At 42.2% G+C, this 27,220-nt stretch overlaps 2 protein-coding genes and 1 long non-coding RNA gene across 4 annotated transcripts; 2 read left to right on the top strand and 1 right to left on the bottom strand.

Annotated features, from left to right (window-relative positions):
* Positions 1–1,715: 1,715 nt before the first annotated feature.
* Positions 1,716–9,314, top strand: LOC112451290. Its single transcript, XM_025010114.2, has 3 exons — positions 1,716–2,856; positions 5,527–5,580; positions 8,066–9,314. Exons 1-3 carry the CDS (start codon positions 2,454–2,456, stop codon positions 8,290–8,292), a joined length of 684 nt encoding a protein of 227 aa, XP_024865882.1. The 5' UTR covers positions 1,716–2,453; the 3' UTR covers positions 8,293–9,314.
* A 4,489-nt stretch (positions 9,315–13,803) lies between these two features.
* rhpn1 (rhophilin, Rho GTPase binding protein 1) lies at positions 13,804–27,098 on the top strand. Its single transcript, XM_017434315.3, has 16 exons — positions 13,804–14,037; positions 14,189–14,273; positions 15,805–15,920; positions 21,462–21,590; positions 22,073–22,148; positions 22,885–22,962; positions 23,124–23,248; positions 23,830–23,996; positions 24,125–24,312; positions 24,625–24,781; positions 25,546–25,674; positions 25,814–26,008; positions 26,081–26,157; positions 26,314–26,460; positions 26,537–26,689; positions 26,770–27,098. The coding sequence occupies exons 1-16, from the start codon at positions 14,015–14,017 to the stop codon at positions 26,977–26,979; spliced, it is 2,055 nt and encodes a 684-aa protein (XP_017289804.1). The 5' UTR covers positions 13,804–14,014; the 3' UTR covers positions 26,980–27,098.
* Positions 25,240–26,889, bottom strand: LOC108246665. 2 transcript variants are annotated; one of them, XR_001809035.3, is made up of 4 exons: positions 26,750–26,889; positions 25,800–26,450; positions 25,495–25,653; positions 25,240–25,383 (listed from the first exon to the last, which is right to left on the bottom strand). It is a non-coding gene; the product is annotated as an uncharacterized LOC108246665 (long non-coding RNA). The 2 variants fall into 2 exon arrangements; XR_003040087.2 differs by having other exon boundaries at positions 25,825–26,450.
* Positions 27,099–27,220: the final 122 nt, after the last annotated feature.

Below are 27,220 nucleotides of genomic sequence, written 5' to 3'. Positions count from 1 at the left end.
AAATGTCTCCAAAATATCCCGGGCAGTTCCCGGTTTCCTCACGAGACTCCCAGAGGCTCACAGTCTTGTCGCTGGAGTTTTAAACATGTTCGAAAAGATTGAGCAACAGATTTTATCTCATATTAGTCACAGAATCAGCGTGGGCGAGCTCTCCTCTGAGAGGAAACATCAGAGGCCCCGATGGTCCAGGTCTCAAAAATAAAAGCCAACCAAATCTGCCTGTTTTTATTTCTTAAGTGCACTCCAGTAAATGAAATCATCAATATAACATGGGTTTTGTGCATTGTGTGGAGTGAGGGTCTGTGCTGGGATGTCCAGAACAGGTGGTACAGTCTTTGTGAATTCTTCTTTGTTTAATTAACAACAAATTTCCCCAAAGGGGCAATAAAATACGACAAACCGTATCGTAAACGTGGGGGGCGGCTCATGAGAACGAGGTGGGTAGGATGTGTGCAGAAGTGGGCAACAAAATAATGTGCAGAGCCACAACCAAGAATGCAGTTTTGCGAGCCGTGAACGGAAGAAAAACGGGCCATGATTCTTCAAAAACTGGTTGCTCCGAATGCGGCAGCACACTCAAGTTCATCAATCATTTTCTCAAATTTCCCACAGTTTTAGATCACAAACTAGGCTCACAGCCCAATGAGATGCTTTACATTATTTTTAATATTTGACCAAAACAGCTACGACTATAACTAAATTATTTTAGTTTAAACTTCACCTTGGAAGGTGGCGGGTGATATCCGCTGCAGGCAATGCTTGGCCTTTAATTCTTCAGGCTTTCTGAAGGTTTTTCTTTGGATTTTGAATCATTCAGGCAAAGAAATTCTCCTAAACTCAAGAGATGAACCAGTGTTGTGTTGATAAATAACATAAAGAATATATTTTAAATCCAATCTTTAGGCTCTCAGCAAAACTTTGTTTCTGCAGGCTGCAGAAAAGGCAGTTTTTTGTGTTCCTAACCTTATATTCTGTAGAATAGAGTTTCAGAATAAAGTTACTCAAACTCGTTAGAATTAAAAAACATGTTGCACCAACAATCAGCCTCACCAAGCCCCAGATGTGATGTGTTTTTTTTATTTTTGCATCTTAAATGTGTAGCAACACATTTTACAGCACAATAAGAGCAAAACAAAGTGATAACTGAATTTTTGTCTGCCAGACATGTTTGGGCTTCTGCTCATCTAAAACTTAAACCTAATTCCAAGGTTTACCCAGAAATCTGTTGTATTTTTAGTCTGTTTGGAAGTACAGATGTCACTCTGCATCTAGTTCTAATGAGTTAATAAAGAAAACCTCTAAAAGATTCCCATTTTGAGCTGTGAGAGCTGAACCCCTGACAGCTACAGAGGTGTCCACCGGGACTCACGGGTCGGTTTAAGAGTCACCGAGTCCAACACGCTTCCTCTGAGCCAATCTTTAGATGGACAATGTTATCTTTGAGTTCATGTTCCCAGAAAAAAAGCAAAGACAGACAGAAAGGCACAGATCCACAGAGGTACAGGGAGCAGATAAGAGCTCAGATGTGTTCAGATATGGACTCCACAAGCTAAATCTAAAAGAGAAGCATTTACTTTCCAGAAAGAAATTAGGAAAACAGCAATTTTTGAATTTTAGTAATGATAAAACTCTCCAGAAATAATGACTCTCTGATAATACTAATCAGGCTTTGACTCAGTTAATATTTAATGATTTTTAAAATCTGTTTAATTGGCATGAAATACCCAGTCTCTTTCTCTAATTAACTGACAACAATTAAACACGCCACAGAGCTCCTGCCCTCGCGCAGCTGACTGTAAATGGGACGAACAGAAAGTTGGAGAAACTCGCCTCTCCCGCAGCGCGTCGCTCCATCTGAACATGTTTCTCCAGGCGCGGCTGCGCTGCTGCGCTGTTGCGCTCCTATCAGTCCTGCAGCCTCCATTAGGATCCGGGAGCAGTGCAGGGAGCCTCGTGACTCCTGCAGGCTCTCCTCATCCTCCTCCTCCACCTCCTCCTCCTCATCCTCCTCCTCTCCACGGATTCTGTTCTTACGCCGCCCGCGTCCAGGATTCCTGTTCCGTTTGATCCAAAATTCCTGCGTTTTTGATTTCGTGAGGAAACCTTTTTCTTTGTGACCTTGCAGCTCATCTCTCATCCATGCAGCTCTGCTCGGATCTCAGTTTTGGAGGCAAACTCAACCACAAAGACGCCCAATCCCGGGTTAAGTTGTGCGTAAAAGTTGCGCCGCCCGTCCGTGAATGACGCGTCGTGCCTTCCATCAGGGATGATGGACTCAATGTTCAGACGCACTCATGAGATCGAGCTGGAAGGAGACCCCCCCCATCTGAACGGACCTGTGAGGATTTAAGAAAACCACCCGCAGGTGCACCCTTGAAGGATTTGAGTTCTGGAGAATTTGACGTTTTCTCTGCGGATCCTTCGCGCGACCGCGTCCCTGCGAGTTTGATCCCATGGAGGAAACGATGTTTGTCTGCAACACGAGCGCCATAAAGGACTGGAGCTACTTCCTGTCCCGGATCCTGCCCCTGGTGAATAAAACCACCGGGTTGGTGAGCATGGACGAGGCGGAGACCGCGACCCCCACCGTGGTGACCTCCCTGCAGCCCGACGGCGCCGTGCTGAGCGCGAGCAACCCGCCTCTGAACTCCAACCAGACCTCGGCCATGGAGCACATCTTCCAGTACTCTTACTCGGAGAGCGACCTGCTGCTCACGGACTACCGGACCCCCGCGCGTGACCCCATCCCGCTGCCCAAGGCGGTCCTGTACCTGGTCATGGCGGCACTGGTGGTGGTGGCGGTGGCGTACGCGATAGTTGGACACCTGGTCAAAGATGTCCTCAACGACTTTGTGGGTACGTGACCCTGAAACAGAGCTGCTCAAACTGAAACCTTCCAGCGTCTTAAAGCGCAAACGTTATTTATTCATTCTTAAAATGTAAGAAGAGATATACTTTAAAGGCACTCATTGAACAAGTTTACCCTGAACTCTAAATGATGCAGTTTGGAAAGGTTTGCTCCGGTAGTTTTCCAGATACCGTGTGTTTATATGAAACTCTGAATTGCGGGTCTGCACTCGATGTAAACAAAGCATTTGGCTGAATCCTCAGAAAACCAGGAGGTATCTTGAATCACGTCTTTTAGTTGCAATTAATGGTTTGGATTTGAAGTCATTTTTGCCTTTTCACCTGTCAGTTTTCTGTCTCAGTAAATTAAAAAAAAAATTTTCATCCTAAATTCTTTATGGTTTTGTACACCACTTTGGAGAACTTGGCTTGTTTTAAATGTGCTCTATTTAAAAAGTTGATTAGATTATTATTATTTATTACTTTTACAATGAGTACCTTTATTATTACTGTAGCTTGTGTTAAAACGTCACAAAAATCCTGAATTTAATTGACTTCCTTTCTCTCTTCTCAGTAGAAAATTGCTTCTTAACATTTTTTAATCCTAATTAGAGCCTCACTGGCAGACTAATTAATTGTTTTTCCACTAAATGCTCAAACATCCAGCCACAGGAGAGTATTTTGTCCCTCCTTATTAAAATCTGGGTGTTTGGCTGAGCTGCTCTGAGATCAGCTGATGACCTTGTGAGTGAGTCCTCCTGTCAAATATCTGCAAGTGTCCGACAGAAAAGCAGAAGAACTTCCTGTAAGAGATGCATAATAAATGAGATTATTAAACGAAGAGTCTATTTTTAGTCTTTTAGGGCAGACGGAACAGATAGTGGGACCATTAGATTTAAGCAAAATGTGATTTTTCTGTTTTAATTTTTATCTTGGAGCCGGTCAGGACAGGAGGGGAGGGGGACACCGAGAGGGACACGATGTACAAACTGAAAATGGGTCAATTTGTTGGTCACAAATCACTGCGGACACCCTCTGTTTTATAGACTTTTACTTTAAAGGAATCTATATGATCGTTTTAGATGAAAATCCTTCAAAAAATATAATAAAAGTGCAGAATTCGGGTTATTTTAAATTCATTTTTAACACCCAGATCTGAATAGAATCTGTGTTTTGGAGATCTGGTTCGGTTTTGGAGCAACAGCAGAAAGATTTGTAAAGGAGACACTTAAAAATTGTGAAAGAAAAACAAAACCCAACAAGACTCAGAATCAGGTTTACTGTAAAGTTCAAACAACAAGGAGTTTATTGAGAAGGATCACAGCAAAATAATCAGCTAAAAATCACAAAAACAACATGCCAAACACAATTTCTACTTCTTAAAAATGTGCAAAAAAAAAAAAAAGCAAAAGCATATAACATGTAGAAGTTTAAGTCAAAAAATTAAAATGATTAAAAGTCCGACAGCTGGTGGTTGGAAGTAGTTCTGATGGGCTGTAGCCTCAGGTTAGACGGGTTCTGATGGTTTATTGCAGGGTGGGAGGGGTCAGCATCCTTCAGCCCAGTCTCCAGGTCCTGGAGGTGAACAGAGAGGTCAGAGGTCAGTCGGTTACCAATCATGGCACCAGAAGGGATCATATTCCAACAAAGTTAGGATTATAGTGTCAGATAAACATCAGATTTATGGATATTTGCACCGAAACATCGAGTTCACATTTGTTGTTTGTTTCAGTAAATTGACTCATCATGACAATAATTTATTGGGACATTTTTACAAACCTGAACACAAGAAAAACACCTGAGAGCTTGTTGAGTTTGTTCAAAATTGAAAACTTTTTTAGCTAGCAGAAGTACTTGTGTGTGCCGTTGCAGTTTCTTATTTTAAATCATGTTACACATTAAACACATAAATTCTACTTTTGTGTACATTTAACCTACAAATGCAATTCAAATAATTTAAAAAAAATCAATGCTCAATAAAGTACTGATTGCAAATCAAGTCATGAAGACCGGTTAACAAAAAAACATTCATTACGTAAGCAACATTTGCACAATTTTTTTCCTTTTATTAATACTTAATATTTTCTTAAATTCAAAATTTGCAGCCAAAGTGACTGAAAACAGGTCAACAGTGGTGGCATCCACAGAGAGGCTCATTTGGGATGAAAAGGTTTTGATGCGTTAAGTAATTTACACTCAGATTTGTTGAGTAAGGACATGCAGATAAAAGTGCTTTACATTGAGTGCGTACCCACATTTCAGAATTGGAAAACTACCGGCGTAAACTTGTTCAAACGGCGCCGTTTGATACAGTTCAAGATAAGCTTTTTATGTTTGATTGTATAGTTTACAGCGAGCAGCTTTAAATGATTAAATCTGTTTTCTGACGTGTTAAAGGCACAATTTATTTGGCTGAAATTAAGACAAATAAATGTTTCGGCTTATTATTAACAGAAATTCTTTTAGTAGTAATTTTAAGGGGAAGGTTTAATGTCATTCTGCTTTAAGAAGTAAATTAAAACAGATAAAATGTAGAGGATGAGTTTAGCCCTACTAAATGATTTTTTCCATCAGAAACAGATCAGTGTTTTTCTTTGCATTGTTAAAATGTTAAATCGATGCTGCATCTGTGTGGTCCGCCCGTGTCACCACTTCCTGTTTCCTGTCCTCCGCCTGCAGGTGGAGGCAGGTCGATTGTTGCTGAAGGTGACGGCGGTGAGAGCAGTGAGCCAGGTAAAAAACTGAGCTGACGTGGGTCACAGCCTGCAGCACTTAGCTTCGCCACAGAGACCAACACCCTCACACACACACACACATTCTGCTCATCCTCCCACCTCCATCTGAGAAGCCTCTCATGTACATTTACACAAACACACAGAGGAGCTGCTGTTTGGGCTCCGGGGCTTTTTGGTGAAGGTGTAAATGTGGAGCGTCTGTGTTCTGCAGCTGTTTGCCTTCTCACCTGAGGAAGGATAAAAAGACGCTGTGAAAACAACAAGATGCTGCTCTCCTCTCTCGAGTCAGAGGATTGCCTAAAAAATAAAGCAAAGCCGCCTGATGTTGCCATGTAACAAACATAAGGAAGAAATATTTAAAGCAGTAATTATTTCCCTTTCATCTCGACCCTGAAGTCCTGTTTTTTGTAGTGTAATCATCTGTAATCAACTAAATTCCCTCTAAAAGTCAGATTTTGCAGAATTCATGTTGCAAATTTAAAACCAGGAGGGACTGGCCAGATGTGGGGATGATGAATCATTACGACGCCACTCCTAAATGTTTTTTGAAGGAATGGATTAAAAGGTATATTTTACCTGCAGTCCGTTAGGGTGATGTCTGTTTGGAAAACCTTCAGCTGTGCAGGAGCACATATATCTTTATAAGGATGGAAGTGGAGCTTCTTATTGTTTAAAGTTTGGGGAAACTATTCGGATGGAGTGAAAGGAGCAGCATCTTATGGCTCAGAAAAGACGTCTTTATGGTTTCTGGGTGTTCGCTCTCATTCCTGCAGCAGATCTGCGCTGGTAGTAAATAAATTAGCCTCATTATCATAAAGATGGATTCTTTGGAAGTTGAAAGTCCTGTCCTTTAGCACCCTAAAGCCCGTACCTCACTGAGCTGCAACTGCTACGGACTATTTAAAGAGAGAAAAATCCATCATGAATCCTGTTTGCAGAAACCCCAGGCAAAGTTTGGGTCCAAATTCACCAAGACTTTGCGTAGATGTTGACAAAAAATACATCTTTAACACTAAGAGTCATAGAAACTAAATTAAAATGAATTCCAGATGCACACAGCAGATCTGTTGTGATGGGAAATCTGTTGCCTGATGTTGTTTGAACATGTTTAAAATTTCTGCAACACAAAAGTGACGAAATTGCATTTCGAGACAAATTGGAAACTCACAATTTGTTGCCTATAAACCCTCAAACTGAACTGAAACCACTGGTGACTTCCAAACTTAACTACTAATCATTTGGGAAGAAAAGAGAAAACTCAGAGAAACTCTTTGATAAAGTGACGGGGGAGCAGAGCAGATAAACCTCTTCATCACCTAGATCTTCTGCTCCAAGAGGCTGAAGCAAACAATGATTTGCTCTGCAAGAAAAAAACACATTCTGCAAGAATTACTTTGACAGAGATGCAGACAAATTGATGCATCGTGGCTCCGAACATAAAGTTCCAGCAGATATATCCCCTTCAGTTGCTTTCCTTCCTGTAAACTGGGTTCTTTGATTAAGAGGGAACTCTGCGGGTCAGAGGAATCCTTATTCTGCCTTTTGTTTTTTCCTCGCGCTCCCAGCTGTCAGCCTTAATTTCAGCCTCTCGTCTGACATAACGGTGATTGATGCGTCCCTATTCAAAACACACGAGGCGGCTGCTGCGCGGCAGACGTCTCCCTGGGAAACAATTTTCTGCTGCTTTGCCTCTAATGGAATTACAGAGCTTGAACCCGTCTGAACTTTGGGTTGGATGAAGTTTTGTGGCCCTCTGTGCTCCATGTGGAAGAACTTTATGACTCCACCATCCTGGGGCTTCTGGGAAAACTTTCACCGTGGTTGTGGAGATGTTGAAGGGAAAGTTCAAGTCTCAGCTTTCATCCAAAAATTTAAATTAGATTCCTTAATTTGGTTCTTTGTAGAAGAAAGAGCCGAGAGTCTCTAAAGGTTTAACATACTTGGTTTTGGTCAGTTTAACTTTATCTCCATGTCTCATCATCTGAGGCTTCTTCAGACTTAATAAAATGTTTTTGTGAGGTTAAAGAATCAGATTCAGATTCATGCAGAGCTACTCAGTGGGGGTTAAGTTTGGCTGCTTCAGCTTTACAGAAGAAAAAAGCAGGAAAAAATAAAACACATTTGATACACATAAAGTGAACTAAAGAAAACAGAAATCAATTAAATTGCGATGAGATAATACAGACAATGAAGAAGTATATAATCATAAAACCCTAAAAAAAAAGTCCTACAAACCATAACACAAATTAATATCTGTAAAACTGAAATCTGTCAACTGGTTTAATGAGTTGTTTGGTAATGCAACAAACTTAAACATTTATTAAATGCAAAAATTCAATAAAATTAAAGAAAAGACAAAGAGACACTGAGTTTCTTTCAGTCAAAAACCCAGGAATGCTATGACCCGGTTGATTAAATCTTTATTTGTTTTTTACAAAAACAGTGATTACCTTCAGCAGCGGCGTCCCTTTGTCTCCCTGCAGACTGGATGCTGAGCTCTCGTCGAGCCGCGCACCACAACAACACGGAGATCAACTGCATCACCAACAACGTGAGCGACCTGATGGACCTGATGGAGCTGGCTGAGAGGCCCCGGTGGGTGGAAACCAGCTACGCCTCTCTGAACCCGAGCGGGCCGGAGGACAGCGTGGTCACCGTGGACGAGACGCTCGAGCAGCAGCACCGTCCTGACGCTCACTCCGGGACCTAACCGGGAGCTCTGGATCCGTCCGGAGAGAAATCCAGCAGCATGTTTGCTTGCATTTCCTGTTTAACGTGGATTTACAAGTTGGTCACGACGAATGGAAGCTCCATCCACTGTTGCGCCGCCTGCAGGTGTCTCAGGTGAGGGGTGTTGGGCCGCAAGGGAGACGGCAGGTGCTGATCTTTGGAACAACCTTTATGCTGAGATCAGTGCAGAAAAAAACCCAACTAAAGGTTCATTTGGATCATCAATCAGAGGAAAGAATTAGCTTTATTTTGACTTTTTTCTTGAGCTTTTAAAAAAAACAAGCTTTAATGTAAAAAAACAAAACACCTTCTTACAGATCACTAGAACTGAAACTATTTATCACCCTGAATATTTGCCACAAATTGGGCCAGAGCTTCCTGTGATGCTGCTCTTTACATTCATCCTTTAAGACTATTTTTAAATAAATGGGAAAATAACCTAATAAGAAATAATCATTTCCGGTTAATAATCCAGGTGTGGCAATGGAAACAAAAACATTTCATCACACAAAATGACCTGCGTTCACCTCACTTTTAAGGGCTGCATGCTGCTGCTGACACAACTCGAACAGGGCTTTTTTTCCGTGCGCGCTGCGATCGTCGCCTCCTGCACAAACAGGAGCGCCGAGCCGTGATTGGAGGGCGGATGTTGGACTGACAGGCGGAGGGGAAGAAAACGAGAGCGTGTTTGACGGAAAGTTAGACACGACTGCACAGAAACTGAATGGAAAACACGTGCACCAAAAGAGAAAGATATATTAAGTGTTTCACATTGTTTCCTGTTAAATGTAAAAACACCTGCACCAAAAATCAAAGTTTGCAAAAAAATCTAGTTGTCAGTCACTGTACTCTTTTTTTTATTTATAGAATAAATGAACGTATGAGTAAAACTGCATCTCTGGTACACATTTCTAATGTATTTCTTTCTTTTTTTATTCTGTTAAATAAAGATTATTTCACATAATTCAGCCTGGCAGGTACTGAGTTAAGTCCCCTGTATGTTTAATTAGTCCAACCCAAATGATGCGTTTCAATTAGATTTATTTTCAGGTGCAATTAGAGCTGTGTTATTGTTTCATATTGTGATAAACCCAATTTTCTCACTTTCTCTTCTGTCATCTCCATCATCTCCACCAGGCGTGGACATTAGCTCCAGAGTCTGTTGGACTGAACAAATATATTATTAGCAGCAGAACATGAAGGTATGGTGTTTGAAATCATATAAGGTTCTATGAATTTTTTTTGCATTTCTTTGTGATAATGATGATGAATTTGCGATATATTGTGCAAAATACAGCCCAGTAAGCACCAGGTTAGTACCAGGCTAGTACCAGGCTAGTACCAGGTATGTACAGGGCTGTATTAGATAATGCTATCAATATGCAGGTAGATTCTCAGTCATCCGGGACATGCCGAATCCTAAAAGTTTCAAATCAAAGCAACTGGAGCTGTAGTTGAAAACGTTTTGTGAAGTTCCAAGCTGTAAACTGCATGAGATGAATTCACATGCAGATTAATCTCGCTCCAACTCCCTCCTGAGGGCCGTTAGGGTCGTCGTTTGGACACGATGTGGGACAACACAGGGTGCATATAACGTGGATTCTGGAAAGCTGATGGTCCTCCTTTTGTGTTGGAAGTCTTGGGTGACCAGAACCTTCACCTGTGAGGGTGTCGTTATACACCCTTTGGTTCCAACATCAACCCACTGTGACAACTGTACGATACGACCACTCGGTCTCATGAAAACCCGCATCAGAGTCCATCAAGTGCTGGTAATGCTGGTATTACACCATCGCTCCATCACCACTCATGCCCTCTGTTGTAGATGAGCTACTTCCTTGCAAATCAAATCGATTACAAACCCATCACTGACCTGCATGTGGACCAAAGTACATCCAAATTGGACCATTCCTCCTGGGTGTTTAACTTTTTTGTCAGTATTTATGGGTCTTTGCATGTCACATGGATGCTGTTCTACTTGAATCGGCACTCTGGGTTTAGTGTATGGACCTCTAATCATGGATTCTGACAGTCCCATCTTCTGGACATGAGGACAAATTACTTGCTTTCTTGGTCAGATTGAGCTTTAAAAAGAAACTGTAAATTGTGAAAGCTGCCTCAACCTGCTTAGAAACAAAAGAGGAACTGAACAAGTGCCAAAAAAACAAAGATAAGGACTAACCAAGGAGTATGCAGTGTGTTGATTTTATTCTTTGAACTCCTTTATGCTTCATTATTAAACGCCTCACTTCTTCTCCCACGTGTGGAGTAAACGTCCATGGAAGGTCAAACCGCAGAGCGTCAGATGCTGTTTCACTGATGTCCTCCTGAAACACTGAAACATCACAGAAGCAACAGGAGCACCGCTGATCCTTATCTCAGCTCTTTTATCGTAATGCCACTGAATCCATTAATGGTTCCACAGTAACCTTGAGGATGTGTGCTGGAGGACAGTTTCACCAAATCCTGCCGTTCTCATGAACTTTACTGTCTCCGAGGGGTTTAAACATTCCTACTGAGCTGTGAGGACACGGTGGAAATACTAATGAGCAGCTCACATGTGTTCGCTTTGAGCCCAGTTAAAAACAAAGGTTAAATGCGTTTGGTATTTCAACCATGTTTTTTATTGGTTTCACTTTTAATCTCTTCTGACTTCAAACTTTTTATTTGTTCAGATTTTCCCTTTAGCCTCATAAGGCCATAATGCTCCAGTTAATCTCTCCTAATACATATATGTTAAAGCTCCTTTATCGGGACCAGTGCAGAGCGACAGATATCTGATCACTGTTTGATTTTCCACCATGATACTTTTAGTTTGCTGTTTTTATGGAAACAGAAACTTTGAAGCAGCGTGTCTCAAATCTACGACACATTTGGACACTTCTGCAGATGGGGGATTGGATTCTCCTGCACCAGATAAAATCCATTTGCATCTGGAAGATGTTTTTGTCAAGTCATGATGTTTTTTTCCTGAACCTAACCGTGAAGTTTTAGTGTCTAAACCTCAGCAAACAAACTGAAGAAAACAGAAGTGATGCTTTAAATTTAAACATTGTGTGAACGCTGCGGTTAAAAGTACCAAAATACCAACTAAACATGGCAAACAGCTAAAACAGCTCTTATAAAACAACCACGTGAATTTAATGTTTTTCATTTGAAGGTGGTAAAAATGTTCCAAAATCACCAAACAAACATGTAAAACATGTGTTCGCATGTGAGCATCACATATAAAACATATATAAATGTCATGTTTTCACATGTGATGTTTGTTTTTCTGTAAGGGACTAGCTAATTGTAACAAAATGCAAAAAGCTATTAAAAAGATCTCTGCAGGGAAAATATTTTCAAATAAAGTTAAATGTTATGAAAAGTATAAAAGTTACAAAAAGCAAAACTCACAGCAGCCATCTCCTGAATAAGCTGATTTTTTTTTTATTTTTAATCCAACTTTTATTTTTGAATTGAAATGGCACTGTGAGCACCAATCTGTACAAAAATAGCAGTAGTTTCAGATTACTTGAAAAACAGCTAGGCCTAGTTTGAGAAGACTTGGTGGAAATGGACCAACGGGCAAATGGAGAAGTATTGGACTTGCATAAAAATAAGAGGTCAGAGGCTGTAGTCTTGATAAAACCTGGATTTCTTCCTGTCATCAAACCCAGTTTGGGTCCAAACCTTCCTCTGATACAAACTCCAGACTTCTTGGTTTCTTTTCTTTGGCTTATTGTCCCCCTTCCCGAGGAGACAGGAGGTCCAACAGTGGATGGATCTCACCTGACAGGTCACACACATCCCAACTGACCCTTCGTTTAAATTTTTCATCACTTGAACTCCCCCGTCTTCGTTCCGGTCGTTTCTGGTTTCTTACACCTACAGTTGGGGGTTATTGTCTCTCTCATTAAAGGAGTGCAGGACACGTCCCCCCGTCCTCCTTGTCCCCCCCAGGTAACCATCTGTTATAAAAACTGCCCCCTGACCGCTCAGAAAGACCTCCTGTCACCTCAGGACCTTCGTCCCAAGAGCTGCCAGCAGGTTTTAAACAGAAGAGAAGAAACTGCATTTCATTGCATCACTTTGAACACATATTCAGCTTCTAATGGGGTGTTTACACCTTTTTATAAAAACCTTTTATAACACAGCATTTACTGTCTTCTTCTTTTAACACACTGGAAAGAAACTCATTATATTTCTGTCCACAGACTGAGCTTTGTGCAACACAAGGACAAAAGAGGACAAACATGAGGACAAACGAGGACAAACAGCTGTAAATATACCTAAAGCTTATTATATTGGCACGTTTATTTGAAATAAAGCTGTGTTTCTTTAAAACCATCATCAGGATCCACATTTGGGTGACAACCCTTCATTCTTAATGCTTTTTGCTAATTCCTTATTTTTTATCTGCTTTTTAGATTTTCATAATTTATTTATTTTATTTTATTTTTTTATAGAATCTGTATTACTATCCCCTGTTTACATCACCAATAAACTGCAGGCTGGAAATACAGGAAAGGATTAAGTTTAACAAATAAAATTAATTAGACATACATGTTGGGTTTACAATGAAATGAGTACATCTAAAAATTACACTGATTATTTAAAATATATATTTACAATTTTCTGTTCTTCCAACCACATTAATTGTTTATTAAACATTTAAAAAACCTGAACATTTTTACTTTGCTGCTTTAGTTTAAAAAAATCAGACCATTTCTGCAGTTGGTTCGTTCTTTAACTTCACAGAAAATGTGCTGCATTAAATCTTTACACTAATTATTGAGGTTTATTAGTGTAAAAAAAAGTGCAGCTGCTTCTTAAAAAACTGATAAAAACAAAGATCAGACAAAGTAAAATAAACATGGAGACACATCACTTATATTTCTATATGCTTTAATGTGTTTAAACCTTATTAATAATATTTTTCTTTTTACAAACATAGTGTTCAATGGGTTATAAGAAGGACAAACCTGCCCCCAAGTGGCAAAATGGCAGAATGCACAGAGGATAAAAACAAAAACAGTGTGATTTGGTTTAAATGTTTAAAACTATATTAACTTTTCCACTTTACAAGTTGTTTTTTTGTTTTCTTCTTATTTTGTTCGATTTATCCCTACTACTATTACTACTACTACTAATAATAATGATGATAATAATGATATTTTTAACAACATAAAATTCGATGGACATGGCTAATTTACAGATAAAAACAATGTAAACAAGTTATAATCCTAGTAAAACTAAAGCTATTTATGTCCACAAACAAACAAACAAACAAACAATCTCTTCGGAGCCAGCACACAAAGCCACAGCCCCTCTCGTTACCATAACAACGACCGCGGAGCAAAGAGAAGGACGCCTCGAGCAACTTGTGATTGGTCAGATTGAGCAGCCGTGCCGCCTTATCTTCGTTCTGATTAGTCGTGTCTGCTGTCGCTTAGAAAACGCCGTGTCCTGATTGGCTACCTTCGTCCCTCGCGCCCCGCCCTCCACAAAGTAAGCTCCTTTTCGGCACTAGCACTGCAGTCTGAAAACAAGCAGAGACGGGTTGTTCCGAAAAGTGGAGATTTTGTTTCCAGAAGACGAGAAAACGCCCAGAGGCTGTTTCCTTGAAATGTCTGTGTTCTTTTGGAGCTATAAAAAGCAGGTGAAAGGGCTGTGAGGGATGTAGGGACCGTTAAAGCGCCGGTGTTTGTTGGTTTACGATGGAGGAACCTGTTGCTACAAGGCAAGTGTTCCCCGCCCGTTAGCTAGCCCCGTGGTCCCGATTAAAGCTGGATGTTGCTGGTGATGAAAAGCTGTTCGCTTCGGGCTTTAAGCTTTATTTACATGTGTACACGACATCGGTTTAATGAGTGCGCTATGATTAACCTCCACAGGGAGTTTGAGTCGCTTTCAGACGGCGCTTCGGATGACGACTTGCCCCTGACGCTGCCCGCAGACGGCGGCGGGAGCATCCGCAAGGTGAGACAGCTTTTACCCCCCACAATCAGCCGAAATCTGCCAGAAAAAGGCTGGTTTCACTCCTCATCAACAGACAAGAAGCTCAGCCACGTTATGCATTAAAAACAGTTTTATTGCATCACTTTCGGCTCTTTAATTGAGCTGTTCAGATTCATTTTTTCGCCTGAAACCTGAACTCAAAGATCAGGAGTGACACTTTTTATAATACCTTTTTATAAAACTTCAGGCTGATTTGGTCACCTTTAGTGTGATTTCCAAACAATATGTCACCATCTAACCCCTCAAGGCTTGTCCCCCCTTCAGTATTCAATGTGTTTTTTCAAACTAAACTTTGCTGAGTTTATCTTTTTAGTTTAAATCCATTTTAGAAGCATAAAAAACAAAGCTGCATGCTTTGTACGTAGGTTGTTTAGCCAAAGGCTAGACAAACGATTGGGCTTTTTAAACTAAAATAAACAAAAAGACTTGACTTTCTACAGACTTGCAGATTAATTTGATACGAAGGACAGGAGAAAAGCAGGAACATGTGTAAAAGAATATATTCTTTATCTGCATTCACATCTTTTGCTGTTTGGTAAACAGCATTTTGAATTAGAGAAGATAAATCTGATCTAGATTAGATATTATTTATTATGGGTGGGGAAGTTTTAAACTGGATCCCATGTGAAGCGAGTTTAGGTGTGTTTGTAAAGTTAACCCAGTCGTACATCTTGCAGTTTGTGTCATTTAAAGCTCTTCACTTTAAGGAGGAAACTCTTTAGATTTTAAATTAAGTGTGCAGTAATGATTTGTCTGCCTCCATCCTGATGGCCGAGCAGATGTGGGCGCTCATCCAGAATCCTAATCCACGCAGGCGTTTAGAGGATAACCTGGAGTGTAAAACGCGCTCGCAGGGGTGAATGGGAAGGAGGGGAGAAGTAAGAGGCGAGGGGTGTGAAGCTGAGGACCAGCGTCTTAAATCAGGAGGGAGGAAGTGACGAAACCCGCTGAAGGGAGAAGAAACGCTGTTTACAGTGCAGCACCTCCATCTGTCATGTACCTGGACAGGTGTTTACCTCTTAGAGTCAAACTGTGGTGCTTTTCATGACACATTGGGGGTTTTAACCATTAAACACTCAGCTGACAGGAAAGTTGTACTGCCTTTTTGGCAAATTGCGCACTGAGGCGAGACTTAAAACACCAAAAAATCAACAAAGAAATACACAGTTCTGACATGTTATCAGGTCCTAAAACCATACCGTGTTTTTGGAGAAGCTTCTCCTCATGTTGACGTCCAACACTGCAGAGCACTTTGAGTTTATTAGGAGTTACTAGTAGCATCAGTTGCTTTTAAACACCCACCACTGAAAGGCGATAATGTTTTAGCCCACGTCTGTCTGTATTCATAATCTAAAAATGGCTGACATGAGAAGCGGCGGGCAATATGCATTTTCTCAGTCTTTTTGTGTCACTGTTGAGGTTGAGGGAATAAAACAGAAGTCTGCTGGAGGTAAAATAAATAAATGTTGTGTTTCTTCGGTTTCCTCTGCAGGGCTGTGATCCTTTCGCTCAGACTCAGCGCAGCAAACTGCAGCATCGCCGCGCTCGCATCAACCAGCAGATCAACAAGGAGATGCGCATGAGAGCCGGAGCTGAAAACCTGTTCAGGTGAGCTGCCGGCGACCCGCCGGACCTCTGACGTTTCGTCTTTACAGCACAGATGATCAGCATTACAGAGAAAGGAGATTTTTTTTCAGCAGTAAAACCTGCAAAACTGAATTCCACTGAAGTTGTCAGAATTAAAACATGAGGAACGTGTTCTCCTGATGTTCTTCTTTTTGTTTTTTTCATTCTGAACATGTAGCAGGAAGAATATTCTGTGCCAGGCAAGTTACTGAAAAGATTGGATTTTAGTTTCAGTTTAGTATTATCTGATGAGGCACCACCTGTTCAAAATTGGGAGCCATCTTCTCCTTGTTTTTGGTGTCCATGGGCAGGATCTCGAAGTGCGGTTGTGGAGAGGACCGTTTGAGAACGTCAGGGTTTTGTCTCTGCCTTCTGCAGATGATGTGGTTCTGTGACCTTAAATGTGTTCCGGGGCGGTTCACAGCTGGGACGAGAGCCAGCTCCTCAGACTGAGGTCAGTGTTCTCAGCTGGACAAAGGTGGAATGCTTCCTCCTGGTCATGTGTGAACCTTTGCCTCAAGCTGAGGCGTTCAGGCACCTGGGAGTCTTGTTCATGAGGGATGGTAGGACGGAGCAGGAGGGCCTTGTCTGCAGCAGCGAGGGTGTTGCTCCAGTTCGTCATGGTGAAGAAGGTCCATCTACGTTCCAACCCTCTCCTGTGGTCGTGACTTCTGGATCATGACCGGAAGAATGAGATCCTGGATCCGAGCGGCTGAAATAAGTTTCCTCTGGAGGTTCCTGAGCTCATCCAGCTGGGAGGAGACCCTCAGGGCAGAACCAGAACTTGCTGGAGGGATCAGATCTTCTTGGGATCCCTCAGGTGGAGCTGCAGAGGGTTGTTAGGGAGGAGATCAGGGTTTCCCTTCCAAACTTGTTGCCTCCATGACTCGACCACAGATAAGCTGCAGAAAATGGATGGATGGGTGGATGTTCGTGTCCTCTGTGCATGAATATCTGTCTTTATCTACCTGTCAGCTCATCTCCAACGATGTTTATGGCTCTCCTCTTTCTTTCACTGGTGTTTTGCACTCATGCAGAACATTAAATGTTCACCAAATAGTTGGACGGAGTCGCCATAAAAAGAGCTTTGTGTCTTAAAGTATCCAGCCATCACTTACAGAGCACAACAGAGTTATTATGTATGGTTGTGCTAAGTAAATACACTGCAGAAATGTATTTAAATTCACTTTGAAATTGTTAGCTTAATCTTTTCTTCATTTTTGTTTACCCCAGACTCCTCCTGTGAGTCTTTATAACCTAAAGGCAAACTAATGTACAGCTTCTGTTTTCAGATGTCTGCATACCTTTGAGTTTTGGTTGGGCTCTTCTGAGAGCAGCATGAATAGGTCACTGTGCCAAACTCCCTGAAAACACACTTGCAGGGGGCTGCTACGTTACTGATAAACACTCGGAGGAGGAGGAGGAGGAGTGACTTAATTAAAGCAAGGCGCTTCTCTCTGCCTCCCTAGTCGTGGTTCTGAATCTTTTAGGCCCAACAAAGAAAGCAGCAGTCTCTTTAATTCAGGGCTCATTCTCTGATATTTCAGACTTGTTTAGGCTATTTCTAACTGTTTTCTTTTCCAGGTATAAATGAATGTTGGATAGCTGAGCTATTAAAGGGTTCAATTAAAAAAAAAACCAATTATCTCTGCGTCATTTTATCGAGTAAATCTGCAGCTCAGATGATTCACAGCACGCCCTGTAATGTCTTATCAGTGGTTTTGCTCGAGTAAAGGTTCAGAAAACACAAAACATGACCTGAAGTCAAATAGATTTATAAAGAGAATACAAAAAGCAGGTTATGTTAGTTTTTATATCGATTAAAATCAGTAAGAAAAGATGCAGGGCGCTGATGTTGTGCAGTAAGAGCTAACACAGATCATCTGGGTGGTGGGGAGGTTGGTGTGGTGCAGACTTCTTCTGTATCAGTCTGTGAAGGTCTACCAGGTTCTTCAATGTTTGAATGCTTGTTACTGTGTGGACTCGGCTTGCCAACAATGCATTCATATTAATAAAACTTAACTCAGAAGGTGGCAGTAAAGACACAAGAAACAGGCCCATTTGTCAAACAAGAAGCAGACAAAGGTAAGGAGCACCTGGGTTTCGTTTAACTGCGTTCTCGCCCCAAAGTGGAGCTCGTTCCCGGTGCAGGTTGGACTCCATCAGGCCTGCCCACAGGACCTCCAGGCATGGTCGAGCAGAGGGAGGTGACGTGTTGCTGTTGGCGGTTTGCAGCTTCGTGTAAAATGTCCGGGATGAGAGTGGGCCCCTCTTAGTTTAAGGCCAGAGTCAGTGATTCGAGAAAGGCAGAAGGCTCCCTCCGTGTTGGTTTGAACCAGACACCCAGATACGGGTGTCTGGTTCATGAGTAGGATGGAGCGGGAGATGGACTAACGGAGAAGGGCTCTGTACCTGGTAATGAAGGCAGCCGGGCTGGGATGGGGTTAGGCGCTCCATCATCTGCTCCTCCTCCAGAACAAAATGAGTCAGCTGAGGTGGTTCAGACATCTGATCAGGATGCCTCCCGAATGTGAATGAGACCCCATACACGTGTTGGAGGAGTTTTATATCCTCTCTGGGTTGGGATCCTTCTGGAGGACCTGGAGAAAGATCGATGTCCAGCTTTTCCTCCTGGATCTGTTGCCTCTACAATGGACAATCCTTATTCTGAGAAGACACTGGGAGGATATTTACTCTTATCAGCATATGGGCCACAGCAATTCTGTATCATTCCTGATGTACTTAATCCTTTCTTCTGAAGAGACACTTAAGAAACCATTGCTTTGTAGATGTAGGTCCATGAGTCATGAGTTTGTGGCACCACTGATCCAAAATATTCTGAGTTCATTCACATCAACAGACACAGAAACGGTGTCAAGACTTTAAGACAGCTTCATGTTGATCTTTGGGACCAAATCATCTTCAGTTATCGGTTCTTGAGTCTAATACCATCAAGTAACTTTAGTTGGTCCTTAACTCCTCATGAGACGAGTCTGCTGATGAGACAGCTAGAAAGAAATGCATCGTGACGTTGAAGGAACTTCATTTTCTGGAAGTTTGAACTTTCAACTGACATATTTATTGTTTACTAATTAAGCATGCTGTATAAATTGAAGCATTTGAGAACATGTAAAAAGTCATTAATATGTATGTTAGATTAAACTAATGAAAACTGAAACGTCATTAAAGTTTAAGTGAACATTGGCATTTTTCTTTTGAAAAACTATATAAAAAAGTTAATTCATAACTTTTACCAAGCTGTTATTTTTGGCCCAACTCAGTTTTTGACCTGATTCAAGCTGTTTTCTTAAAATACAATGACCTAAGTTGAGTGTAGATAAAAAAAAAAAAAAAAAAAGCAGTCCTGTTCTGTTTATTGGGACGCTTGGTCTCGGACACAAAGAAGACACCCCCCTACACACACACACACACACAGCCTGCCGGCCTGTAATCAGCCAGCTTTGTGTCCGCCTCCCGCCCCGTTCCCATGCTGAGATTCCCGGTGGAGTTTCAACAAGCTCATCCCCCACTGATTTGTCTGGAGAGCTTCTTTTTTTGTGTGTGCGTTTGTTTTTTTCTGCCCTCCCCCTCTCCAGTGAGTTGGACTGGCCCACACAAACAGAGAAAATGTCCAGCTTTTATTTTAAACGGGGTTGTTTTAACGAGCGGTGGCGGTTCGAAGCTTTCAGATGTCAGAAACTGACAAAGAAGGGATTTGAACGTCGGCGTTTACGCAAACATGTTTTCTGCTGCTTCTTTCTTCTTTAAAGCAACAGCTGAGATGCAGGAAAAAGCACAAGCTGCCTTTTAAAATAGTCCCAAGTTAATATAAAAAGTTGTTTTCAGCTGGTGTGCCGCTTCACGCAGCAGTGAAGAAAGAGTTGTTTTCCCCTGAAAAGCTGCAGCATGCTGTGCGTGCGAATGGGTGTGTATGACTGGATATTTGGCAGCCCTTTTAAAGCTGACTAATCAGATTGCCTTTGGTCTGATCCTTGACATAGGTGTGTGTATGGGACATAGGTGTGTGTATGGACCGGAAAAGGAAGTGACCAGTGAAGAGACTACTGAGGTCAGAGTTAGTTGACTAAACTAATAAAAACAAAGCAGCATTTTTTTGACGGAATGCACGTCGATCATTATTTTTTTAACACAGCTATTGTCTGTCAGAGCTCAGAGTATGTGTTGGGGATAACTGTCAGCTACTAAATTATAGCTCAGCGTCTGTAAAGCTGACTGCCTCATAGCCAGTTATTTGGTGGATTGTGATCATGAGCGTTGGACCTTTTTGTAACTTTGGTCTCAAATGTTAAAGTCATTTTTTCTGTAACAACAACAACAAGACCTCCCTTATTAACAGACTACTTAACTAGTTAAAAATGGTGACTTTAAAAGGATTTTAAATAGATAAAACCAGAGTGTTTTAACATAACTTCAGCAGTGTCAGTGGTTATATCTAAACACATTTAATTCATGAAAATTAACCTTTTTTTTTGGTCTAACTCGGGTACGTTTGTGTTTAACTCGTTTATCTGCTGATGAAAGTATAAATAAGTCTGGGTTTTGTTTTGTCAGAGGACTGGTGGCTCTGATTTTGGTCTGGAGATATGTGAAAATATTAAACAAATAAATGATTTAGAGACGGTTTGATCCGACATTCGTCCCGTCTGGGCTTAATGCACATCTGCAGCCGTCTTTTTTTTACAAACCCACTGACATTCGAAGGTTGTCTGTTTACGGGAATTTCCTCAGGTCGTTTTTGTTTTTCTTGCCAACTAAGTGTGTATCACCAGTGTTCGTAGCAACCCAGCGATGCCTCAGACTTCCTGGAACAGCAGCGTCAGCTGGCTTTCCTGCCAAGTCTGTGTTTGGAACACGAGTGGAGCGTATGAGAGGCTGATTGGACAGAGGACGGCGGAGGATTCACCTGTATTCTGCTTATTTTTATGGTAGCAGGAAGACTCAGTGGCATACACTGGTTTAAATAAATAAAATAAACACCAGAAACATGTCGGTTTCTTTGTGCAGCCACAGGCTAAAAGAGTGCAAATTTATGTTAATAATTATTTGTCTGTATTATGTTTTTGCTACAGAAATGTTGGACATTTAAGGCAGATCATGAATCAAATAAATACCGATAATCCTCTGAAAGTTCTCCCAATCAGAAAACTTAACATGGGTAATAAAGTTTATATGAAAATAAGATTTTCTGATTCTTAAATACAAAATAGCAGCTCTTTATTCTGCACCAGTGGACCTGCCTTTAGGCTTTAGTGGAGCTGAAGTGTTTTTGACTTGTCGTCTTTCAGGAAATAAGATTTTGTCATGTGAAATTACAGTGTGCTGAAAAACTTTACTGAGAAGCTGAAACTGACACATAAAAGCTGAAAGGAGCAGACCAACAGCCAAAAGATAAATGCTAACTAAAAGCTTAGAGTATTAAAGGCTAGCTTAAAGTTGCTGAATTGCATCCAGTGCAGTTTTCTGTAAACGAGTCCGTCTGTGTGTGTTTTCTTTACTCTGCAGGGCAACAACCAACAACAAGGTGAAGGAGACCGTGGCTCTGGAGCTCAGCTTTGTCAACTCCAACCTTCAGCTGCTCAAAGAGGAGCTGGAGGAGCTCAACAGCAACATGGAGGTCTACCAGACAGACAGGTACTAACCACGGCCCGGCTCGTGCATTCTGGGCCGCCCTCGTTAAACTAACGAGAATTCTAATTGATGAAAACAAGCTCTGCTCCGAGTGTCCGTCCTGTGGGGACCTGTGTGGGTTTTTCAACCGTCAGATTAATCTTTTATCTTCCATGAAAAAGAGTTCTTTCAGTTTGTATGTCGGTCGCTGTGAGGGTGGGAGGCAAATGATGTCAGCCGGTGGAGTTTTTTCTTCCTCCCCCCCGCAGAAGTTTTAAGGTCACGAGCGGTTAGAGTGTCATTAATGACCTGTCTGTTTGTGTTCATGGTGAGAGGGAGGGTAAGAGTTAATACTTGGCTTTAACTTTGCTTATTAGCAGGATGAAGTGGAGAGCAGAGCCCCCCCGCTGGGGTTTAAGATAAGCAGATGGCAGCGCTGGCTTGTCTTCTGTCTCAGACCTGGGTGTGACGAGTAACACACATGTGTTTATTTGTCTCTGACACAGCGAGGCGATCAACGTTCCCATGATCCCGCTGGGTCTTAAGGAAACCAAAGAGGTGGACTTCACTGTTCCCATCCAGGTGAGGATGGGACCCAAACAGGGAACGGCCCTGTAGGGAACTATCTGGGATTAAAAACAAAAACAAGTCAGACTAACCAAGCTAAACCAAAGAACCAGTCTTCGCTCATTGGTGCAAACTTGTCATCTGAAGTTTCTACATGAGTCGTTAAAGAAACCAGCATTGGCAGAAATCTGTGTTTTATGTTCCTGTTGCACTTTGGCTCATGAGTCTGGTTTGATGTTAAAGTTACACAAATGTTAAACTGGTACTGGAACCAGCAGTTTGAGGCTGGTGAAAGTGTTTACACACCTGTAAGATGGCGGCTCGTCAATCACAACGTGGCCACGCCCAGAAGCATACACACCTTTATTGGCTGCTTTTCTTTTAATCGGACTGAAATCCACCAAATAAAAATCGTAACTTTAAGTAAGACGCTGGACCGTTCTTGTTCATGTTTTTATTTCTTTTCGCAACTCAGCGAGTCGCCCCCTGCTGGCCGATCTGCACCTGTTCTCGTTTCTTTTACTGACTTTGCTTATCTTACAAGCAGCTTTGATGCTAATTTCAAATGGCAGACAGACAAAAAGGACATTTAAGTCAATAAATCTTTGGTTTAACAAACTGCTGCAGTGAAGTGAACAAACACATACTTGACATTTTCAGGGGAATGAAGTCACCTGACAAACAACTATTACATAAACTCCTGTCTGCACATGAAGTAGATTTCCTTTCTTGTTTCTGCCTCCCCTGGTAGGATTTCATCTGCGAGCACTATGGAGAGGACAGCAGCCTGTATGACAAGGAGATCAAGGAGCTTATGGAGCTCAGACAGGTTCATAAATGCACTTTCACATGGCTCAGTTAAGGCTGGTTGGAGAGAATCAGAGTCCTCCTGCAGCAGATCCAGAAAAATGAGTTACCTTGACTTTCTGACTCGTTGAAATTGGCTCTAATGATGTTTGTGAGTCACATTTTCGTCTTGTCGGTCGCCAGGCGATGCGGACGCCCAGTCGAAACCAGGCCGGCCTGGAGCTGCTCATGGAGTACTACAACCAGCTGTACTATCTGGACCAGCGCTTCTTCTCTGCTCACAAGAACCTGGGAGTTCATTTCCACTGGTACGGAATGAATACTGTTCTGTTTTTAAAGTAACAAAAGTAACGATAGGAGAAGATTTAGAGTTTTTAACACAGACTTTAAATAAAAAAAGCATCAAAAAGTCTCATTTAGTCATTGTTTTTATGCTTAATTCAACACTATAACACAAAACGAATCGTTCATGACTCGCAGGCTCCTGCTGCAGTCTGCAGTTCTCAGAACGTGATACGTTAGAAGAGCGTTGGAAAAGCTAAACTTACACGCGTCCAGTTAAAAATCTTCTGCTGAACTTTACAGTTGGACTCGATATATCAGCCAACACTAATTATATTCTTCCTCATGAAAACGAGCCTGGTTTAGTTATTGGTTGAGGATCAGATTATATGCACTTTTTAAACACAAGACATTCAGATATAAAATTAACAAGTATAAAGCTTCTCTCCATCACGGTGCAGCATTTGTAGATGGAAAAATAAGAAAATGAAATTCTGCTAATGATCATTTTTGAACGTGCAAACACACTTAAAGGACAAATCAGACATATAAATGAGTCTTTACCCCACAGAGGACTGAATTCTTTCTGTTTTTACCCGTGTCTCAGGTACGACTCTCTGACAGGCGTCCCGTCGTCTCAGCGCTCGCTGGCCTTCGAGAAGGGCAGCGTTTTGTTCAACATCGGCGCTCTGTACACGCAGATCGGAGCGCGACAGGACCGCTCCGTAACAGCCGGCATCGACAGAGCCATAGACGCTTTCCAGCGAGCCGCGGGTACAGATGAACACACATACCTGAACACACCTGAGAGATTCTTCAGCAGACTGTTGTTGTTTAGATGAGTGAAATCGTCTAATTCGGTGAATTTAAACGAGAAAATTTCCTCCGTTTCCTGCCTTCAGGTGCGTTTAATTACCTTAAAGAGAATTTCTCCAACGCCCCGAGTCTGGACATGAGCGCGCTGTCGCTCGGCATGCTGGTCCGGCTGATGGTCGCTCAGGTGCAGGAGTGCGTCTTTGAACGCATCACGCTCACCGCGCAGGAAACAAACTTCGGCTCCCGACTCCACCTGGCACAAGAAGCTGCACAGGTGAGTTTTCTCCTGGTTCTTTTCTCCAAGAAAGAACTAACCTCATCAGTACGACTCTGTTTTCAAAACTCTAATTGGTTTTTGTTCATTTTATCAGACTCTGCAGATGATTTACAAAAACTGATATTGATCTGAGTGCATTAAAATCCCCTAAACTCAGAACATTTATGCTTTTTTACAGTTTTACCGTATTCATTTTTTAGCACTTTCTTGTGTCTTTTACTTTTTTCTCTGTAAATCTTATGTGCAAACTGCGCCATCTTTCCATGAGGTTCCAGGTTTTGTTTTTGTGGTGAACTCTGCGTTCTGCAGGTGTCGGACGTTTACTCTCTGGTGCAGCAGACGATGACGCAGCCTCTGATGAAGGATTATGTGCCATTTTCCTGGGCGTCGATGGTTCAGGTCAAATCCGAACACTTCCGGGCGCTCGCACACTACTACGGTGCTGTTGCACTGTGTGACCACACGCGTAAGTAAAATATTCAAAGTAATATCAGTGGAGTACTTTCAGTTTATTGGTTTCACAACGATCCTTACTGCTGCCTGGAGTTCCATCTGAGATCTGATAAAATACTTAAAATAAGACGTCAGGTAAACCTCGGACCTGTTTTGCTGGAAATATTTGAACTTATAGCAGGAAAACACATCAGTAACTACTGAATTTCTAGAGAAAACCTCTGCAGGAAGCCGACACGGACGACATCAGCCTGTAGGTCTGGTTCAGGTCCTCAAATAGTCTTTTTTTTTAGTGTCCAGTTAACTTTTACTGAGCTGCTTCCTGTTTGTGTTTATCTATATATGAGTGCGTTTGTTTGACAAATAGAAACTGATGCTGTGGAGCTGTTTATAAGTAACATCTGATCTATTTTTAAACCTTTATATCACTTTATAATCAAAGAAAATAACCATTCTTTTTACACATTCTGCTCTAGATCAATACATCTTTATTTTTCATGTCAGAAATGTGATTTATGTTTTCTGGCTGTGGTTTTTATGACTCGTCATCGACTCCAGTCGAACACCCAAATGATGAATCTGAGTAAACACAGTGGAGACGAATCATCTGCTTCTCTATAACAAAAAGAAGAAACAAACAGGAAAGATTTCAAATCATTCATTATTAATTTAGGTGTTCAGTTAGAATACTGGTTTAAAAATGAACCTGAATGTGATTATACTTACGCAGTGGGTTACCGACGCATTTGTTTTATTTTATTTTATCCCTCTCTGCAGTTTCTGCTGATGAGGATGAGTGTGAAGAGGAGGAGGAAGAAGAGGCCTTCCTCAGGTTTTACGTCAACGTTCCTGCAGGACAAACTGTCAACCAGATTTTACAAGATCCTGAAAAAAGACGAAAGCTTGGTGAGGAATTAATATCCACTTAGTCACAAACTTTACAGAAATTGTAAAGAAAGAGCTTTTTAAAAAATAATATATATATATTATAAGACTAATAACTACATTCTCTCACTTGTTTAAATGAATACCTGCTTGCGTTTAGGTAAAGCCCACCTTCGGCGTGCAGTGATGAAACACGAGGAGGCCATTCGTGTCCACAGTCTGTGTAAGATCCTGAGGAAGATGGATATCCTGCAGGACGTTCTGTCTCAAACACACAAATGCTCTCTGGAGAAATACTTGGAGCTGGATCGAGAGGATGACTTCGATGAAACGGCAGAAGCTCCAGAGATACAAGGTGAGAGCGTCTAATATCACGTTTCATCTTTGGTTGAAGTGCAGGAAGTGACTGTGTCGTCTTCTGCTGCAGCTCAGACTCAGCAGAAACCAGACGTCACTCCACTGAACTTCTCCTCAGTCCAAGTTTCTGACGTCTTCCAAAGACTGGTGAGGCTCCACACACCTCAAACACTTTCTGTTAATGTTTGTCTTCATTTAAATCAGGAACTAAAGTGATGACAAAGGTCCAGAGTGTGTGTTAAAAGGATCTGTGCATGTCTGATTCCAGTAGTTTGAAACCCGTGACTGTTCTTCGTGCTGCAGGGGCCCCTGTCGGTGTTCTGCGCGAGGGCCCGCTGGGGCCCGGTGCGCCTCATCTGCCTGCAGAGGAGGGAAGGTGGACTGGGTCTCACGCTCCGAGGAGACTCCCCGGTCCTGGTTGCAGGAGTGGTGCCTGGAGGCTGTGCAGAGGTCAGACAGAGACACCTTGTTAAGAGTTTAGTTTTGAGTGCGCTGCTAAAAAATCATATCTTTTTGTGTTGCTCAGGAGGCGGGACTGAGGGAAGGAGACTACATCGTAGCGGTGGACGAACACGACTGTAAGTGGGCCAAACATGGGGAGGTGGTGCACCTGCTGATGAGCTGCAGTGACAGAGGCGTGGAGATCAGTGTGGTGACGTTACACTCGCAGGATACGCAGGTAGGTCTGACTTTCTGTGCGTTTCTACCAGCAGCTCTGATCTGATGGGTGTGTGCTCACCTGCGTGTGTTTGCTCGCAGGTGGAGAGGAAAGCCGTCATGCTGTCCCACTGCAGTGACAAAGAAAACTCTCGGCAGCACCTGTTGGGCGGGGCTAAGGGCCAAAGCTCCGCCTCCTTGTTGAACTGGAGCAGGAAGAAAAAGAGGGAAAGCGGCGGAGTCGCCAAAAAACTGGGAAGCACTTTCAGTTTGTCATTTGGAAACCTCCGCGACACCGAGGCCATGTCCTGAGAACCGACGGTCGAGGAATCACTCAGGGACTCCGCAGCGACAAGCAACCGGTACGACCTGCACCAACAGACACCACTCGCACCGACGTTTGGTTCACCGACAGACACCACTCACACCGACAGACACCACCCGCAGTTACATGTGGTTCGCCAACAAACACCACCCGCACCGACGTTTGGTTCACCAACAAACACCACCCGCACCGACGTTTGGTTCACCATCAAACACCACCCGCACCGAC

Source organism: Kryptolebias marmoratus, linkage group LG18 (genome assembly GCF_001649575.2).
Source record: "Kryptolebias marmoratus isolate JLee-2015 linkage group LG18, ASM164957v2, whole genome shotgun sequence".
Taxonomy (NCBI): Eukaryota; Metazoa; Chordata; class Actinopteri; order Cyprinodontiformes; family Rivulidae; genus Kryptolebias; species Kryptolebias marmoratus.
The sequence above is the reverse complement of the archived record's forward strand: the minus strand, read 5'-3'. Positions and strand labels throughout refer to the sequence as shown.

Coding starts and splice junctions, on each gene's coding strand:
- LOC112451290 (XM_025010114.2), top strand. CDS start 2,454: ATGGAGGAAACGATGTTTGTCTGCAACACGAGCGCCATAAAGGACTGG. Junction 2,857..5,526: donor TGTCCTCAACGACTTTGTGG/GTACGTGACCCT, acceptor CTCCGCCTGCAG/GTGGAGGCAGGTCGATTGTT. Junction 5,581..8,065: donor CGGTGAGAGCAGTGAGCCAG/GTAAAAAACTGA, acceptor GTCTCCCTGCAG/ACTGGATGCTGAGCTCTCGT.
- rhpn1 (XM_017434315.3), top strand. CDS start 14,015: ATGGAGGAACCTGTTGCTACAAG. Junction 24,313..24,624: donor TGGCACAAGAAGCTGCACAG/GTGAGTTTTCTC, acceptor TGCGTTCTGCAG/GTGTCGGACGTTTACTCTCT. Junction 26,461..26,536: donor TGCCTGGAGGCTGTGCAGAG/GTCAGACAGAGA, acceptor TGTGTTGCTCAG/GAGGCGGGACTGAGGGAAGG.